The 18,804-nt window shown below is 46.7% G+C and overlaps 2 protein-coding genes across 3 annotated transcripts; one reads left to right on the plus strand and one right to left on the minus strand.

Moving 5' to 3' along the window:
• Window positions 1-231: 231 nt before the first annotated feature.
• On the minus strand, window positions 232-4,212 carry DFFB (DNA fragmentation factor subunit beta). 2 transcript variants are annotated; one of them, XM_039564058.1, is made up of 7 exons: window positions 4,065-4,212; window positions 3,626-3,752; window positions 3,358-3,546; window positions 2,590-2,669; window positions 2,258-2,431; window positions 1,815-1,915; window positions 232-1,361 (listed from the first exon to the last, which is right to left on the minus strand). In XM_039564058.1, exons 1-7 carry the CDS (start codon window positions 4,176-4,178, stop codon window positions 1,145-1,147), a joined length of 1,002 nt encoding a protein of 333 aa, XP_039419992.1. In that variant the 5' UTR covers window positions 4,179-4,212; the 3' UTR covers window positions 232-1,144. The 2 variants fall into 2 exon arrangements, with proteins under 2 accessions (XP_039419992.1, XP_039419993.1); XM_039564059.1 differs by lacking the exon at window positions 4,065-4,212 and adding an exon at window positions 3,965-4,053.
• Window positions 4,213-4,262: 50 nt separating this feature from the next.
• CEP104 (centrosomal protein 104) lies at window positions 4,263-18,684 on the plus strand. Its single transcript, XM_039564052.1, has 22 exons — window positions 4,263-4,341; window positions 4,982-5,145; window positions 5,667-5,840; window positions 6,125-6,263; window positions 6,887-6,946; window positions 7,308-7,384; window positions 7,528-7,696; window positions 7,978-8,136; window positions 8,735-8,962; window positions 9,176-9,379; window positions 9,876-10,043; window positions 10,626-10,799; window positions 11,153-11,329; window positions 11,739-11,945; window positions 12,417-12,533; window positions 12,966-13,002; window positions 13,081-13,162; window positions 13,771-13,879; window positions 14,153-14,291; window positions 15,003-15,070; window positions 15,306-15,396; window positions 16,548-18,684. The coding sequence occupies exons 2-22, from the start codon at window positions 5,033-5,035 to the stop codon at window positions 16,679-16,681; spliced, it is 2,826 nt and encodes a 941-aa protein (XP_039419986.1). The 5' UTR covers window positions 4,263-4,341; window positions 4,982-5,032; the 3' UTR covers window positions 16,682-18,684.
• The last annotated feature ends 120 nt before the right edge of the window (window positions 18,685-18,804 follow it).

Genomic DNA, 18,804 nt, shown 5'->3' on the forward strand with positions numbered 1-18,804 from the left:
GCTTCCAAGATCCAGTAATTCAGAGCTCAGGCAGAAACACCATTTCCACACAATTCCACGTGGACTAACTGATCCAGGACTAACACTATGGGGGAAAACAGCTTTTCCTATTATTTACAGAGCAGGAAGTAGCTGGTGCTGGTGCTCCATTCATAAACACGTTTCCCTTCATGCTCTATCACACCTGATTAATCTCTAGTGCACCTCCACGTACTCACACACACACAGATGTGGGGGCATTTTTTTATTTAAAAAGTTCACATGATTTACACTGACAATCCCAAAAGTTCAGTTGCTATCAGCTGGTATTAAAAAAAAAAAAAAATTCAAGTATAAAATGGAACCATTTGTGATTTTGTTGCCTGAGGTAGGAAATGTTTTACCAAAGCAATATTTTCCAAGGCAGTGAGTAAATGTTACTGTAAACATGATCATTATAGCTGTCCTTGCTGCTGGTGCTTCAAGCAAACTCAAGCTGAAGAGGCAGAAAGTGTTAGAAAGGAGAGGGAAATCAGCAGGGAAGATGGCAAATAAAGGTGGGGAAAGCAAAAATGCGGGGATATGCCATGGCCTTGCTCTTCTTTCTGGGAGAGGCATGTTTGAAACAATGGCAAAGGGGCGGTCGGGGATGAGGGCAGGAGTTTGGCACAGGTGAGGTGGCAGCTCTGCTGCTGAATCACCTTTGGCATTCCTGAAATACACTGGTTGCTACCTGCAAAAGGCACAGAGTAAAACATGATTCTAAATCCTTCTTTGTTTGGCTTAATCTTCAAAGGAATAAGAATCTATGAGCCCCTGCAGATTAGTTTGTAAGAAATGTTTCATCCAAGTTTCATTTCTGTGTACTGTGAGTTTTGGGCCAACACTGGCCAGAGATGACAGGGTAGAATCAGTGTCAGCCTCTGGCTCATTTTGTGCCTTTATCACACTTGATTTGAGCTGAGGGAAGCTTGTAAGGAGTGGGAAGGCAGGAGAGGAGAATTAAACAGGATATTGGAGTGTGCTTTGAGAGGTTCTGGTTGGGTTACCCAGCCAGTCTCGTGCCAGGGACTCTCAAATAGTTCTTATTTAAGAAATTGGAGCTATTTAAAACCAACAGGCTGACATGATTGAAAAAAGCAGCAGGTCCCTTCCAGAGACAGCACTACGAAATCTCATGGGTTTGCTTCCTCTTTCTGTAAATTCTGGTTTTGTCACAGCTGAGGTTATGATTGGTTTTCTTATGACAAGCAATATGTACGAGTTTTAAATTATCCAGGGTAAACAGCAGCTGATAGAAGTATTCCCAGTTCACTTCTCTCCCGTCTCGTGTTTTGACAGCTTCTGCCAGTTCTGGGACAACAGCACGTTTCTTCTCAATTCTTGGGGACACAAAAGAGAAGACAAAATTGCCATCAAGAGTTTTTTTCAGAATAATCAAACCTCCATCTTCCTTTCAGAGCCAGGCAAAACTGGAATTCGTTCTCCATAACTAGTTGTATGATTTTTTCCCCCAAGGAAATCAGTTTAGCAGATCTTGTTTGCTTCACACCTACATTTGAAATGGGTCAGAGGGGGTTTTGCCAGAGAGGAGAATTCACACGGCTAGTGCAGTGAGAAGGGGTTCCATACAAAGCAAAGCTGCACAGAAGCAAAGCAGCTAATGAGAGGCAGCATCTCATCTGTCTTCAGGGTTTTGTTCTCAGATCAGCTGCAGCATCCCAGCACCTTTTCTCACAACACATTCACAGCAGAGCTGACTGCACAGGACTAAGGCTTCTGATGCAGCTGAAGGGCACAAGGCAGGTAAGTCTGGATTAACGCTTTGTACATACATGTGGTCGAGATTCCAGGTGCTGAAGAGGATCCTGCTTTCCCTGTTGCTGTAGGGGTTGATGGAATGCTTACACGGGCAGTCGTCTTTGTCGAAAGGGCCCTGTGAAAGGTGTCACACTCATCCTGCCATGTGCTAGTGATCCTGCACCCCACATCCCCCCCAGCCTGACCCGCACCCAGGAAACCCCTTCCTTCCCCTGATGCCAAAGGGGGAATGGGTTCAAACAGAAAAAGGGGAAGCTTAGGTATATGGAAGAAATTCCTCCCTGTGAGGGTGGTGAGGTTGCCCAGAGAAGCTGTGGCTGCCCCTGGATCCCTGGAAATGTCCAGGGCCAGGTTGGACAGGGCTTGGAACAACTCTGGCAGGGAGTGGAATGAGATGATCTTTAAGGTCCCTTCCAACCCAAACCATTCCGTGACTCTTCAGGAAGGCTGCAGGTACCTGACAGGAGAACCACCCCTCTGCCGTGCACAGGCGCGCTGCCTCCTCCTCCTCCCTTCTGTCAAAGTAGCACCCATTGTACTTCACAGATTTCAGTTTATCTGCCATCAGGTCGATTATCCCTCTGTAGGCATCTCGTGCTGCAGGATGAACGTTTGAAATAAAACCACTAACCTAGAGGGGGGAAACCCAGCAATCACTCCTCCGTTCCTGTGGCAGCCTGAGGCTCTTTTCTACAATCACAATGTTACACTGTAAAAGTGCTTTATACTCCTGTGGCCACAGAATTACTGTTACAGCTTGTTATAAGTTACTTCAACAGAAACTTTTACCTCTCTCATGTAGCCCCGCATTCTGCTCTCACAGCTATGCCGCAGGTAGCTGGATTTGTTCTTGAACCGAGACTCCAGCCCTGGAGGGAACAAGAGTGTTTTGTACCTCAGCACAGCTCCTGCCCAGCTGGGAGTTCATCCTGGCTTTTCACTAACACAGGATGCACAGGGTTTTTTTTATTTCCCATTTTTATTTTACTAGTTCAGGACTACCCTGCTCTCAGCACTTAAAAGAATGCTGTAGAGCATCTGCTGAGAGAGCCGTAGCTGGTATTGTTAAATGTTTCTTGTTACTGCGTCTATGTGGAACACCAAGAGATTGTGAAAGGAAAACAGAATTGTTGGGGAAGAACTGCAGTAGTGGCTTGGGAATGGGAAGGGGGACTTGCAGAGTGTAAAGAGAAGATAAACCAAGATTAGCTGGCTGAGATGTGCAAGTTATCAATATACTATTAGTAAATCATTAAAACATCATAAATGCACGCTTATATTAATGGGGGAAAATGTATTTCAGAGATATCTTTGATAAAGCAATAGGGAACACCATCTCTTAAAAACGTTGTCTGATAGAAAATATGCATATACTTTAAAGAAACCTAAAGACACAGGATGGAAGGGATAACTAAACCCCAGACCAAGTACCCAATCCCACCAGCCAGAAGAGTTCCCAGACTTTGCCTTAAGAGCAGCAAAATTTACAGAAGCGACTTCTCAGGGCAGGGCAAGACCTGGGAGTCCCTTAGCAGCCTCCTACGGCAACGAACCCACCTTCAAACCATTTCTTGTCGTCTTCCTTGTCCTCGGCCAGGATGTTTTCGCTCAGGTTGTGGATGAGATCCGCCAGCAGCTTCTGCCTGTGGGGAGCCCGCTCGTCCGTCAGCAGCCTCCGCGCAGCCTCCACCACAGCGTCCTGCTGGCTGCAGAACGCGGCCAGGAGCCGCTCGATGTCGCTGGCACCTGGGGCAGGTGAGGCGGCACCGGCTGAGCCCCCGGCGCCGGCGCTGCCCCCGCGCCCCCCGCCCGGCCCCGCACTCACAGCCCCGCCAGCTCTCCCCGGGGCCCAGCAGCACCAGCTCCGTCTGCGGCGGCAGCGCTCGGAAGTAGCTCTCGGTCAGCTCCGTCCCGTCCTCGTAGAGGCAGAGGCGGCTGCCTGGCAAGGGAAGCTGCCCCGCGGGCGGGTGAGACCCCGGCTCCGGCCAGCCCCGCACCGCACTGCGAGCGGCTCCAGCCCCGGCCCGGAGCTGCGGCACCCTGTAATCCCAGTCCCGCACGGTCCCGTCCCGCATCGGCAGACCCGCCCCACATCTGTAGCAGCATCCCAGCCTGGTACCGTCCCGTCCCTGTAGCACCCAGCAGCTCCCCGCCTGTCCCGCACCATCCACAGCCGGCAGTGCCCGCTCCGCCCCGCACGGTCCCGTCTCACGCCTGTAGCACCCGGCGGCACCCAGCCCGGCAGTGCCCGCTCCGCCCCGCACCTGCAGCAGCCGACAGCCCTTCCTCAGCAACCCGCGCAGGCTCCCGGCCGCCACCCCGAACTTCTGCGGGCCGCCGCACCCGCGCAGGCGGAAGGGCCGCAGCGGCTCCGCCATAGCCGGGCCGGGGCCGGCGCCGCTCCCCGCCCGGGGCCGGGGCTGGGGCCGGGGTCGGGGTCGGGGCCGCCCCGCGCAGGCGCCCCGGGGCGGGCGGGGCGGTCGCGCCTGCGCGGCGGGGCCGCGTTGCCATGAGAGCGGCGATGGGGCCGCGCTGAGCCAGGTGGGGCCCGGCCCGGCGCTTCCCCTCCGCGCTCCGCTCTCCCTCTGCCCCGGGGACCTCCCGAGGTCCCTCCAGGCCCCCGCGTGCTTTGTCCGCCGCCCGTTCTGGCCGTCCCCCCGGAGCGGTGCGGCCGTGACCCCTCCGGGCCTGCGCCTCCTGCGGGGCCGATGGGGGAGGGAGGGACGGGGCCGGTGTTGGTGCCGTAACACCGGCACGGCCCGGGCTGGGCAGCGGCGGTCCCGGTGCTTGTCTTGTGTCCCTAGCAGTAGCCGCGGTGGGTGCGTGGCGTTCCCAAAGAGACTAAACTGACCTTGTGCTTTGCTTTTTGTTCCTCTGGCTCCAACACACAGACCATGGTGCAGGTACAGGTTTGGTGCAGGTTGCTCCTGTGTGCATTTGGAGTTCCTAGTTTCAAGCTCCATCTTGGATTAGCAGGTTTAATGTAATGTCAGACTGCTCTGCAAGTGAGCTATATCCTCGTTTTGCTCAGCACTAATCAAACCGGCACCATAAAAACATTTATGGTGCCAGTGTTAATTAAAGGGAATATATATTTGTACTCATCATCTACTGACTTGACAGACCACAGGATGCAATTCTTTGACTGTAGTGTCTCAGTGGGTTTTTATCATCCTTCCAGGGATGAGTTTAAGCTTGAAGGCTGTGGCTCTGACCAGCTCAGCTCCCCAGGATGCCACACAAGATTGGTTTCACCGTGGTCAGTTCGTCGGGACACGAGGATGGGTTCAGTGCTCGGGAGCTGATGGTTCATGCACCAACAGTGAACGGGTGGCGGTCGCCCAGGTACTGTGAGGCGATGGTCTTGGAGCACTGAAGTTCTGAAGCACCAAGTTTAAAATGAGTGGCAGATGTACTGTGCGTGGTCAGAGCAGTTTGCAGCATCCCAGACTAAACTGATAAAGCAAAAAAGTTACTTTAATCCCATGGAATCGTCATCTTGGGGGAAGAAAGCACCTTGGTTAACACCTAAAGGCACTGCATTGTATTTAAATGAAGTCCTGGATAATGAAAATGGGAACTATTTGTGTTCTTGGCAGTCTTGGAGTTTGCAACTGCTTTGGCTTAGTATGAAAAATGTGTTTGTCTCAGCACATGCTCTAAACATGTGCGGGGCACCTGAACATATGCACACAGTAAAGGGAAGGGAAAAATGTTTCCACTCTACTCTTGGGATTCTTCTTACAACAGTTATGATGTTGGCTTACAATTAATAACTTGAAAGTTCCATAATTAAATATTGCTCAAGTTGGAAGTGAAGTCTTCTTTAAAAGGATGATTGAATTCTGAAACCGTGTCTCTTTCAGGCTCTGTCAGTACCCCCAGGAAATCATCCTGCAGTTGGTGGAGAGGTGTCGGATCCGGAAGCTGCAGCTGCTCGCTCACCAGTACATGATTGCAAGCAAAATTGAGTTCTACATCAGTGAGAGTCTGCCCGAATACTTTGCTCCCTATCAGTCAGAGAGGTTTCAGAGACTCGGGTGAGTCAGAAAGTTCTGAATGAGTTTATTGTCTTGATAAGAAAAGCTTCAGGGGAAAATAGTACTCACTGTGGGTTGTGTGTGATGTGGATACGCTGTGTGAGCAGCAGGGAGATCCTGGGCTTGTGTAGCTCTGTGACAAAGCTGGAGATGCAGGTGAATTGTCTTGCCAGGAAAACAGCACACGTTGATTCACTTATGAGGGAGTTTTAAACCTGAGGAGCAGAAATCCTCCTGTGTGTTTGGATGTATCCTCTGCTCACGTGTTACATTTTCCTTCCCAGTTATGTCCCTCTCTCAGACAATGAGAAGACTGATTTCAGAGCTCGAGAGTTGAAATCTGTGTACATGGATGCAGTTGGCCAGTACCTGAAGCTGATTTTCCATAAAAATTATGCCAATAAATACAACTTGTACGGGCAGGTGAGTTGAAAATCCTTACCTGGTAACCTAGGTGACACTTCCCTAGTAAAGAGCAGGCACAGAAGTCTGCTCCCTTGATTTGTAGAAGCAAAAAATGTTGGTAGAAAGCTCCTGTATTTATTTTAGTTTGTTTTAAAGCACAAAACACAAATAACAGGTTAGAATTGAGTTGGGATCAGCTGGATGCACCTCATCCAGAACAAACGAGTCAAGGGCACATTCTGTCACTCTTGTTTGTGCTGAGGTTTAGCCCACACAGCAGGGTGTGTGTTGAGGACAAGGAACTCCCTCTGAGAACAGCTTTGGGGTCACAAAGCCACTCTTGAGTGTTTTGGACCTGTTGTGACATTAAGTGAAGGTGTTGCACAGCCACTGTGGTACAGACACACAAACACCTGCCTCAGTTCTGCAGGGACTCATTTCAGTTCCATCCCAGACCAGGAAAGGGAACAGCACAACGGGGTTGTAGATTTGGTGATACATTTTCAGTGGAGCAGGAGGCACATTTAACACTCAGTGCTCCTCTCTGCTTCCACACCACCCTGATGACCACAGGCCCTGGTTTTTGTTCCAAGAAGAGAGGAATGAGCTCACATGTTTCCATTTTCTGTGAATCTCTGCAGGTTGCCCTGGTAGCTGTGAACATCATTGGGGATCCAGCAGACTTTGACAGCATGAGCAGCGTAAGTGCAAAGCATCCCTGTCCTTTTACTGATGCTCCATCTCTTCAAGAACAGGTTCCTGGAGTGAGGGGATGAACCTTTCTTCTGCCAGTTCTGTGCTGTAGCAGAGCTGTGTTGCATTAATTTATTTTTAATGTTCTCTTGAAGCAAGAAATTTGACCCTAATATGGGAATGCAAAAATTAAAACACAATTGGTTGGGACATTTTCATTTTCAGCCTCTCCTTGCTTCAATGTGCCCCCAAACAAAAGTGCTCTACGTTGCAGAGCTGATGTTGGTTGTGGAAAGTCAGAATTCTGTCTTGAACACACACCTGATACTGGTGAATGTGCATTAAGATTTTTTTTCCACCCTTCCAAAGCCTTCCAGAGAGAAGCTGATAGATCACTACTTGGGAATTAAATCAGATGACCCTGCCTTAGATGGAACTTACCTTGGGTAAGGATGTTCTTTGCATATACCCTGGCAAAACCTCTGCTTGGTGTGAAGTAGTTGTTGGTCTCTGTGTTTTGTTAATTCCCTGTTAATGAAAAGAGAAGCCTGGCTTATTGTAAATTATTTTATTCACTTTATGCCTTCAGGAAACGTGACTCCATTTCACCTCTGGACGATTTGGCCTTTGACATGTACCAGGACCCAGAGGTGGCTCAGATAATCCGGAGGCTGGATGAGAAGAAGCGGGAAGCTGTGCGTCACGAGTGCTACGACCACGCCAAGAAGCTCAAACAGGCCATTGCAGACTTGCAGAAGGTGGTGTTGAAAGATCTTTGGCTCCTAAGTGGAGCAGTGCTCCAGTGGCCTATCAGGGCCTTGCTGTTTGTGTGGAATCGTAATGATTTTCGATATATTTCCCAAAAGAATAGTTTTAAAGTCAGATAGCTTGATTGAGTCATTTGGCTGGAGGCAATGAGGCAAGTAGAGTAAGGCGATTCCAAGAAATGCTCAGTAAGGTGATTCCAAGAAATGCTCAGTAAAATGATTCCAAGAAGTGTGCAGGAATATGATTCCAAGGTGATTTGTACCAATCCTAGGTGGGGGAGCGACTCGGCCGGTACGAGGTGGAGAAGCGTTACGCGGTAGAGAAGGAGGATTATGACCTTGCCAAGAAGAAGAAGGAGCAGATGGACGAGTACAGGCTGAAGGTGTACCAGCAGCTGGAGCTGCACGACCTCCTGGATGCACAGCTGCTGGTGGGTGCTGTTAGTCCACACTCAGGAGGGTGTTCTAAATAGAAATGGCACAGCAACCCAGCTTAATTCACAAGTTAATAGAAATTTTGAGATTTGCTCAAGATTTTCAGCTTTCTGTTTGGATTGGGGATTTCCCCAACTTAAGACTCTCAATGTGGTGTTTCATGAACATGCTTAGTCTCCGTAAATCACATTAAACTGTTGAGGTCTCAAGAAAATGGCATTAGGATCCTGAAATTTTTGCATAATTTCACATGATGCACATGAATAAGGTACTTTCTCCTATTTTGGAGGGGTAGAGGAGGCTTAGGCTGGTATCAAGGCTAACCATACAGAATCCATGTGATTTTGTACATACATACAATTATGTAATGTTCTCAGAACAGGAAGTTTTATAATCTCTCCACACGTGCACCCACACAGAATTGTTTTTTGACTGTTTCATAAAGCTGCATCCAGTGGGAATGATGACACACCTGTGAGCCAGGTTTAATATTTACTTGAAACCCCCGGAATCCTGTTGGCAGAGTTGTAGCTGTACTGACTGATTTTAGCACATTTTTAGCCTTGCTGTAAAAAATCTCCTTCCTTTTTTCAGATCCGAAAACCACCTGAGTTGCCTCTGGGGTCTGTGAGTGGCACTGAGAGCCCCCTGAGCTCCCCTCCTGAGCCTGCAGACCCACCCCAAGGAGAGCCCCAGAGGGCAGAGTCTGTGCTGGAAGAGCAGTTGGTGGATCCCACTTCTGAGTCTGTTGTTCCCTACCAGTCCCCTCTTTCTCCTCAGACGCAGCCCACAACCTCCAAGGAAACATTTTCCAAGGAAAATGTGAGTAGTGTTCCCTCTGTTACTGCAGAAATCTGTCAGAGCAAACAATCTGATGTCCAACCTTCCAAACAACGGGGTTATTCTCGTGGTTAACTGGGGAGTGATGCTGCTTTGATGTGAGAAAAATTGCACTGAGGTGAATCCAGTTAGCGATAAAACCACTTCACATCTGAGTCATTTCCAGAACAACAAATTTTTTATTTTTTCTGCTAGGTTGAATTTTTACCTTACGATGAGAGGCCTCTCCCAACCATCTGCAAGCAGGTGGATGAAGCTGTTGCCTACCTTGAGCCAGAGGTGACTGAAGAGGATGTGGGTGATGCTCCAAGGACTGGCAATGCTGGGGAACCCAAACCACTCACAGAGAAGGCACTGAGGGAAGCCAGCCCCGTTGTGGAGGTTTTTGGAGAGACTTTGGTAAGAACCAGTAGAACAAATCCATGGTTATTGTGCTCTGTGTTGAGTTGAGTGGATTTTTATGTGTCCAGAGCTGCTATTTAGAAATCTGAACTTAAAATTAGGCCTTGGCTTTATGGATGCCTGCTTTCAGTATTTCTACAGATCTGTAGCTTTGGTGATTGATTACTTGCTGTGCTGACAAACAGGCAGGATCCAGCAGGCTGCTTTAGGATATTGGTCCAGAATACCCATAACTTGCCACTGTCTTTTGCAGAGAGAGAGAAACCCTCACTGTGTCTTGAAGGGCTCCATGACCCTGACCTGTTAATCCCATTTCTGTGATCACATTCCAAAATGTGTGCTTTTAATAAAGCCAGATTCCTGTGGGGAACACCTGGGGATTTCATGCTTCAGTTGATATGTTCTTTGTGAGTCTGGTTCTCTGTATAAATGTTAAATATGTGTTGAAATATCTGCAGGGACCTTTTAAGAGACAAACCTGTTTTGTGCCCAGGTTTCAGGAGCGTATTCCAGAACTTGGTCGTGTCGAGAGGACGCGTTACTGGCTGTGTCCAAGAAGCTGATGGAAGTGTCAGTGGACACTCCAAAGGAGGATTTAAGGAGCATGCTGAGAGCTGCTGTTTTCCTTGTGGAAAGGGCCATCAAAGACACCGTGTCTTCAGTAAGTTGGGATAGGTTTGATGCTCCAGTGAAGAACTGGCAGCCAAAATTGCAGAACCGTGGGGTTGAGATACTTGGAACAAATTGTTTATAAATCTGCTGTTAAGTCCAAACCCAAAACCCCTCAAAACTCTAAAACAACTGGGCAATATCTGGCATTGAGCAGATGGAGAACACTACCCTGGGCTGAGCCATGAGCTTGAGAAACATCTGCTGATGCAGTGAATGTGCAGTGAGGTTGGGCCTTTTTGTTTGTTAAAGTTGAAATACAGCAATGAAGTAACTTTTAGTTACTTCACTTGAGAGCTCAAGGGACTGCACTTAGCTGAGGGACACTTGGGCATCAAATAAACCTTAAATAAGAAGAAAAGAAGAAAATCGAGTTGTTACTCTTTATAAAACAATTTCTGAAGCCTTTCATCTAAGTCCTAGCAACAGGTTTTCTGGAAGAGAGTTGTCTGAAGTAGCTTCCATTAAGGGTGTTACTCTAATTCCAGATTAAGAATAGATTTTACTGTATTGTCTGAAAACAGGGGGCTCTGTGTTACTTTTGCTCAGTGTTTCCTTTTTCTTTCTAACTTAGGTTTTTCAGGCTTCCCTGAAACTTCTAAAAATGATCATTACCCAATATATACCAAAACACAAACTAGGGAAGCTAGAAACTTCTCATTGTGTGGAAAAAACCCTGCCACATTTGCTTTCTAGAACAGGAGACTCCTCATCCCGTCTTCGTCTTCTGGCTTCAACCTTCATCCAGGTGGGTGTTTCCCTTCAAATTTGGGAGCTCACAGGTGGGAAACACCTGATCAGAGTGGGCTGTGAGACCAGGGTTGGCTGCTGTGAAGTGTTACAGCTTACCACAGAACCTTATCACAGAATCTTATCAGAGAATAGCTGGGGTTGGAAGGGCCCTCTGGAGATCATCCAGTCCACCCCCCTGCCAAATCAGGGTCACCTGGAGCAGTCTGGGGCTACCTGCTGCTGCTGCAGGTGTGACTCATGTGTTCTTTGTTGCAAGTGACTTACAGAGATGAGAAAACTCTCCTTTGCAGAGACAGGTAATTGTCCTCATGCGGTGTCTGCCTGCTCACTGCCTCTGTGTGTTCCTAGGAAATGGCACTGTGCCCTGAAGTGAAACCTCTCCAGATTATTCCAGTCCACCTGGTTAAAACATTTAAACCAAACTCCCCAACACACCTGGCAATGAGCCATGTGGAATTGGTGGAATCTCTCTTGAGAGCCATGGGGACTGAAAACTCCGGGTTTACCATCAACAACGTCATGAAGGTAAGAGGTTGAGGTTACAGCACATGGAGGATTTTCTGATGGTTTTCTGGGGGCTTTCCTGGCTGGTTTGGAGTGCTTGAGAATTTCTGAAGAGGTGTATTCCCCTGATCAACAGTGCTGGTAATTTTAGACCAGGTTGGGCAGGGCTTGGAACAACCTGGTCTAGTAGGAGGTGTCCCTGCCCATGGTATGGGGTGGAATGAGATGAGCTTTAAGGTCCCTTTCAACCCAAACCACTCTAGGATTCCATGAATCAAGATATGGGGAAAAAAGAATCAATAGGTTAAAAAGTATTTGCAAAACCTGTCTTGTAGGAAGATTTCTCCTGCTGCAGGAGAGTCTTGGACTAATAAACGAATCCTTAAAAATACGAGAGAAGAGAGACATAATTGTTTACAATTATTTTCAGTTTGCCACGGGGGCTCTGGAGCACAGGGCCCACGAGGTGCGTGAGGTGGTGCTGCGGATCATCTTTGCCATGTACAGGGAGCACAGGGCAGCCGTGCTGGAACATCTCCCTCCGGACGACGCCGGCGCCCGCAAGACCATGCGCTACAAAACACTCTTCGATGGGTTTGCCAAAATCGACGGGAAATCTTCTGAAACTGAAATGAGGGTATGCAATGAGAGGGCAGAACATACAGGGCCACTTCAGACACGGCAGTTGGCTGAGTAGTATCCTGATTTCGTGGCAGGTTGGATGCTGCACAGGTAGCAGAGTGTCTTCAGGTGTGTGGTTAATGTTCCTTAGTGTAGCAGGCTCAGTGTGTTCCCTATACTCACTGCTGGGAATAAAGCCAACAAGGAGTACAGAGATGGACAAGCAGTTGGGAAAATGCACAAATGCTATTTTCTGCTGTCAGCCATTGGGAACAGTAAGCCCAAAGGCTGTGCTGTGTGTTCCTTTCAGGTGGTGCAGAGGAATTCGGGAGAAGGGAGGTGTGGCTGTATCACACTCATCACTTAACCAAGCAGGAGATTTCCTGTCCTGTATCAGCCATGAGCACTGTGCTGATGTGTTTTGCAATATCTTGTGTATGAGGGATGGTTCCAAAGCTTTTCGAACTGACAGAGTATTTCCTGCCAGGCGCAGAGGAAAGCAGCAACAGAAGCAGAGAAACAGACAAAGGAGGAAATTAAAGTTCTAAAAGGCCACCCAGCAGCTCTAAAGTTAGAGTTACTAGAAGAGGTTGAAGCTGAAGAGGTGAGCATGTTTTGGTTTAAAGTTATTTTAATCCTTTGCTCCTCGGGTATCATGGACTTAGACAATGAGCATTGGAGTTGGCTCATTAAAAAGAGAGAAACTCCAGACATACCCTGGGTGACTTTTCTCCTCAGCAGTCCAGTTTAAAATCTGGGGTGTTGTTTTTCCTAACATAGTGTAAAATCTGGGATGTTGTTTTTCCTAACATAGTGTAAAATCTGGATTCTTTATTATAATATAACAATATAATAATACCTTTATAATATAAAATAGTACCTTAATACAAGATGTTTGCCCTAGAACCAGAAGCACAAACATTGTAGTGCATTGGCTCTGCTTATAAGTTTAAAATTCCAGACAGAAATCAGAATATAGTGTGTTCCTTTTCTCCCTGGAAGGCAAATTTCTGAGTTAAATTTCTTTGTTCAATAGGAGAAAGAATCTGATTTTCGGAAGACAGAGATTCGAGGTAGGTAGTTTCAAATAAGAGTTAAGAAACATAGATGAATTAAGACGTGATTTTGGTTTAATAGTTCTCTCCTTACAGGTTACCAGCTATATGGAAGCCCCCAGGCTACAGCAGCAAATATTCAGGAGGAACTTTCCTCTGTTGCAAATTACCTGGATAAGTAAGTGAGATGAGCCTCTAATCACCTTAAGCACTTGGTGTCATCTGTGAGCCCCTAACAGTAATAACGTTTTTCCAGTAGATCAAAGCTAATACCTTCAGCAGTGAAACAATAAAGACTAAAATCTCCTCTAACACATTTGGAATTATCGCCAGGCAATCCTAGCTGCTTTTTTTTTTTTTTTTTAAGTTCTTGGACAGTGTGACTTTGTACTTTTTTTTTTTTTTCTGAGTGTTTGCTTGTGGGATAAGAAATAGCCAGAGTTTAATGTTCAGCTGCCAGTGTGAAATAAGGGGAAAATGTGGTGTGGCTTTGCTGGGTGTTGTAGGGGGAGGGTGGAGAGGAAGCCCTTGGGAATTCTGGATCCAGGAAAGCCAGTTTTGGTGGGCTGCTGTCAGAACTTTTGTGGAATTTTCTTTAGGAAAAAATGCTCTATAGTTGTATTTACCATAAATTACTCCCAGTACCTGCCCCATCCTCAGGTCAGCACTACACAGGGAAAAGAACATCTTCAAGATATTGGCTGTTTTTCAGAATAGCTTGGAACAGAAGGAACAGGGCTCATCCATTTCTCTCTGGTGTCACTGATGTTTGTATTTTTTTCCCAGCTTGTGTATTTTTTGTGGTGAAAGGAACAAGTCCTTCACAGAGGAAGGGTTGGATCTGCATTACTGGAAGCACTGCCCCATGTTAACCCGGTGTGAGCACTGCAAACAGGTCAGACTGAGCTTCCCACAGCTACTAAAGACATTGACTGCTGTTATTCTGGTTTAGAGGCACTGTCAGATATTTAACGCTCAGGCAGGTGAATTCTGAACACACCTGTGTGATTTGGGTAGCGCTTTTGGAAAAGAGCAGCATTAGAAAATGAATTAATAAATGGACTGAAATGGAATTTTCCCTTTGTCCTTTTGGAAGGTGAGGCTAAAGTGATTTTTTTTAAATCCCATCCCTATTTGCTCAGCACAAACCTTCGTGGCTGTGTTGCAGATGCTGGAGATCGCCAGCCTGACGGAGCACCTGCTGACTGACTGTGACAAAAGGGACAGCTTTGGGAAGTGCCCACGCTGCAGAGAGGCCGTGCCCAGGGATGAGCTGCCCAGACACACAAAGAGCAGGATTTGCAATCGTGAGTAGCTCCAAACAGGAAGGTGGAACATCAGAGGTTCAGACTTTCAAACACCAGGGATCTTTGGCAAGTCAGGCTGCTTGTGTTTCAGCCTTAGGGATCTAAGTAAATCCTCAGGAGGGAGAAGATTTGGGATAAATGCCTGAGTTTTACAGTGCTTGGCCTCTGTGAATGTGTGTGGGGAGGGTGAGTGAAAAGACTGGAAAATCTCTACCATATCCCTGTGGATTGAGCGCTATCCCAGCACAGAAAGGACATGGACCTGTTGGAATGAGTTCAGAGAGGGCACCAAGCTGATCAAAGGGATGGGTCACCTCTGCTATGGGGAAAGGCTGAGAGAATTGGGATTGTTTAGCCTGGAGAAGAAAAGGCTTTGAAGTGACCTAATTGTGGCCTTCCAGTGCCTGAGGGGGCTACAAGAAAGGTGGAGAGAGACTATGTACAAGGGCCAAGAGTGGCAGCACAAGGGAGAGCTGGATGATCTTTAGGATCCCTTCCAATCCAGGCAATTCTGGATTCTGTGATTCCTTTTGATCTTGTTTTGATGAAGATGATTAAACATGGAGCTTCTTTGGGAGCAGTTAATGATAATGGGGCAGGAGCTGGGTTAGTCATGGGGTAGTTTTATGCTATTTGCTGTGCAAATTCTCTTCTTGTGTCTGAAATTAGCCTCTCTTTGCAATTCTTACATTATTTTTCAAACAATTTCAGCTGCCAAACCAGAAAACGTGGCTAACCGTTGCCCTCTGTGCCATGAGAACTTTCCCCCTGGAGAGGAGGTGAGGCCACCCTTCACTCTGGTGTTGTTATGGGTTGTTTTCATGTGACATACCTTTCAAGATATATTAAAATAATGGATATATTAATTTCTATTCCATATCAAGGATCTCACACTTTGAAAAAGCAGATTAAAGTGCTGTTGCCATAAAGCCTGTACACAATTATCATTTTCCCCATGTGACATTGGCTAATTTTGCTGGAGTTGTACTATCCCTTCTTTGTAATTGACTTCAGGCCTGGAGATCTCACCTGATGGACAGAGATGGCTGTAAAATGAACCAGCGGAGGACATCCCCCATGAACAAAACCATTCTGGTGCAGCCTGGTAAGACATTAGTTAGTGATAATAACGTTTGCTTAATAAGGAAAGTGTTTCATCCCCAAGAGCTGGGTCTGTGCAACTCATGGTTTGCATTTGTGTGAGCTAAGTGATAGTTCTTGTGCTGGAGCAGTGTGCTTGGGGAGAAAATTCCCAAAATCATGCAATAACAATCATGTTAAAAGGAGGACACAAGCTCAGCTGGTGGGGAAAACTGGCAGATTGGATAAATTGATCAGTTCAGGGTTTTTTTCTGCGGAACAGGATGACCATGAATAGAACAATCAGCTGAACAGTGTTCTGGAAAGCTCCTGAACGCTGACACAGGGAACCAGAGCCTGATTTAGCTTTTAGTGGCCAATCAAAGGCTTCTAATCTGATCCTAATTATAGGGTGAACTGAACAGTGAGTGCTGTGCACTGCTTTTCCTTTCCAGTCCAGACCCAGGAACTTGACAGATTTATCATTGTGCAGCTTTTTTACTGTCAGAGAGACTTTGATGCTGATGTCAGGTGGTGTTTTTTTTAACAGTTCTCTTTATGAAGCACGTGGAAAATCCTTTTATTTCCAGAGCACAGAAGTTAAACAAACTGCCTGCAGCACCAGAACTTTCAGCCAGTTACATCCAAACCTTTCCTCCTTCAGACTCTGGAGATTTTTAGTCAGCTGCATGTTCAGAGTTCACCTGCTCTATCCGAGCTGTGCTTGCTCATATCTGCATGTCAGTACTCCAGGTTCCTGGAAGGAGCTCTGGAATTGCCCATTCCAGCTGACCTTAATGAATCATAGGGGTTAAACTCGGCACTTCCCAGTCTTAAACTGGATCCACAGTTCAGTCTGTCCTCAGCTTTGCTGTTTGTCCTGGCTGATGAGATGCCAGGCAGTTGTTAGTTTGTTGCTGCTTAGAATTTGGAAACAGAAGCAAATCCTGCCTGCATAAACTGATTCCAGAGCTATTTCCTAGAGATAGGAAAAGGAGCCCTGACCATGGAGTCTGACCTCTGCTGGTGTGGAACATGCTGAGGCACAATGCCTGTCAGCTTCTGGTTGCTTCAGTCATTCAGACTTAACAGATCTTGGGAATCAAAACAGTGGATTAAGTTCACTGCTGGGACTAGATGTGCTTGCAATAATGATCTCTATTTTTCTCTTCACAGCCAAAGTAGGTGGCTACTGTTTGAGGAAACCAGGTCCTTCAGGAGCAAAGTTTCAACCTCCTTCAGTAGGAAACAGGACCCGAGCCCGAGGGGGCCCAAATAAAAGCAGTGGCAAAACATACTCAAAGCGATGACAAGACAAGTATTTCTTCCTTTGTCTTAATAACTGGGCACGTGGCTGTTCAGAGCTATTTAAGAATTGTGGGCAACTTGTATCATCTTTTCTGTGGGCTGTTTTTAGCCTTGATCAGTGCCCAGTGTGATCCCCACGGCCATCCCTTGGCGTTGCTGTCACTGCAGCACTGGGCTTTGCTCCTAAGAATGCTCCTGTTAGAAGTACCAAATATTCTGGGCCACAAACATTATTCTGACAGATAACTCTGCTCTCCTTTCCAATCCCATGTCTGTAATTTAATGGGTTCAAGCACATTAATTACATCAGGGGAGTGAAGTCTCTTCCCTGGGTCCCCTGAGGTGCTCGAGGAACAGGAGCCAGGCGTGGGGGAAGCCTGACCTTGCATGTATGTCAGATTTAGGGTTCTAAAGACAGCAGAGCTGTACCCAAAGCACTGCTTAATCCCAGGAATTAGCACCAAATGGAAAATCCAGAGGGCTGATTGGATGTTCTCCTGTGTTGTGCTGCTGTGTAGGAGGTGACAGGATATTGTGGCCTCTCTCACTGTGCACCAAGTGCCTTATGAGCCCACTTGGCAGGAGGGTTAAACTAAACCCTCCAAGTCTGTGTCCCCAAGAAATGGCCCCTTACAGAAATGAAAAAATAAACTTGGTTGGGCCCTGAAGAGTTGAATTAGTAAATTTAGACCTTTTTGCCTGCTTTAGTGCACTTTCAGCTCAAATACTGAGCTTTTCTAGTTAGATCTTGATTAACACAACCAGCCACAGACTGCAGCATGTCTTTAACAGCTTCAGAGAGACAAAGTCTATTAAGACCCAAGGCATGAAGCTTTGTACCAAAGCAGCAATTCTCACATCTCTACCTGTAACATTCCAGCTGTTGCTTTCCAGGATGGAATTGGTACCATGGGCATGGGAATGAGTGATCATAATAATATAAGGGGAAATTTGGGGGTTTTTGCTCCCATGGAGTGAATGTGTGGTGGTGTTCAATATATAAATAGCTGATTTTGTAATACAGTTTTTCTAGTTTGCCTGCAGCCCACTTAGCAGCTTCTGGATTTTCCAGGTAGATCAGTATGCTTGGATTTCAAAAAATCTTGGTATAAATTGTTTCTCTAACTCTTCCAAATACATATCTCAATAATTACACACACATTAGGAACATACATACAATCATATCTATATTAACAAATACACAGGTATTTTTATTTTCCCTTTAGTAACACAGGTTCCTATTTGAGAGCCTAGTATTCTGTATGCTGAGTAAATAATAAATATCTAACAATAACCATTGATCTTGCTCAGAGGTGTAAGGATGAAAACTACTCTGTGGTACGATAAGGAAGTAACTTAGCAGTGATAAAATGGCAACTTCTTAGAATGTGAAAGGACCCTTTTGGAACACAGTAGGACCACCAGTGTCATCTTTAAAAGTGGATTTCCTGGGGCTGTCCCTTAATAAACAACCTGGGTTTGCCACAGTGGCAAAATAAGCACTGGGGTGAAAAACACTGTGAGGTTTAATGTTGTGCCATGAGGTCTTGAGCAAAATGTTCCAGAGGAAAACCATTGCATGGGTGCAGGTCTGAGCAAGGGAAAGAAGGTCTGCAAAGTGTTGGACTGGAAACTGGATTTGGCAAGAACAGGACTGCAGTGGGAATGCAAGGAAGGAGCGTGGTCCTGAGCTCAGGGCTGGTTTCTGTGTCATCTCTGTCCAAGTGAACTGTGCCTGAGTGTCAGTTGAGGTGTTTCCATCTGTGTCACTTCAGATTATTCCAGAACAGCCCATGTCCCTGTGTGCAGGAGCTGATCTCATCCCAAAAGACCTCTTGGTGTTCCACTACCCCAAGAAAGCAATTTATAGTGATTGCGTGTTCCAAAGTGCTGGATGAACAGAGCAAGTATTGAAATCTGGGAGATTTTCTCAAGAAAAGGAGTCACTTGTGTTAAATGTCAGTTATTTTTATTGCACATATTTAATAAATTACTTTAGCCAATCTGGAGGGTACCTCTGCATTTTCCAGCTGCTACAATGGAAATCGGTGCAGGGGGGAATGAGGGCATGGCTCCTGCAGCACCTGGGGGTACATGTGTGTACTGGACCTGGACCTGTGTGAGG

The sequence above is a fragment of the Corvus cornix genome, chromosome 21, assembly GCF_000738735.6.
Source record: "Corvus cornix cornix isolate S_Up_H32 chromosome 21, ASM73873v5, whole genome shotgun sequence".
Taxonomy (NCBI): Eukaryota; Metazoa; Chordata; class Aves; order Passeriformes; family Corvidae; genus Corvus; species Corvus cornix.

Excerpts from the sequence above, each read along its gene's own strand:
- DFFB (XM_039564058.1), bottom strand. The coding sequence starts at position 4,178 with ATGGCGGAGCCGCTGCGGCCCTTCCGCCTGCGCGGGTGCGGCGGCCCG. Across the intron at positions 3,547-3,625 it reads CGGGGAGAGCTGGCGGGGCT|GTGCCAGCGACATCGAGCGG; the intron begins GTGAGTGCGGGG and ends CACCTGCCCCAG. Across the intron at positions 1,362-1,814 it reads ACCTGGAATCTCGACCACAT|AATTGAGAAGAAACGTGCTG; the intron begins GTATGTACAAAG and ends TGTGTCCCCAAG.
- CEP104 (XM_039564052.1), top strand. The coding sequence starts at position 5,033 with ATGCCACACAAGATTGGTTTCACCGTGGTCAGTTCGTCGGGACACGAG. Across the intron at positions 7,697-7,977 it reads CCATTGCAGACTTGCAGAAG|GTGGGGGAGCGACTCGGCCG; the intron begins GTGGTGTTGAAA and ends TACCAATCCTAG. Across the intron at positions 10,800-11,152 it reads TGGCTTCAACCTTCATCCAG|GAAATGGCACTGTGCCCTGA; the intron begins GTGGGTGTTTCC and ends GTGTGTTCCTAG.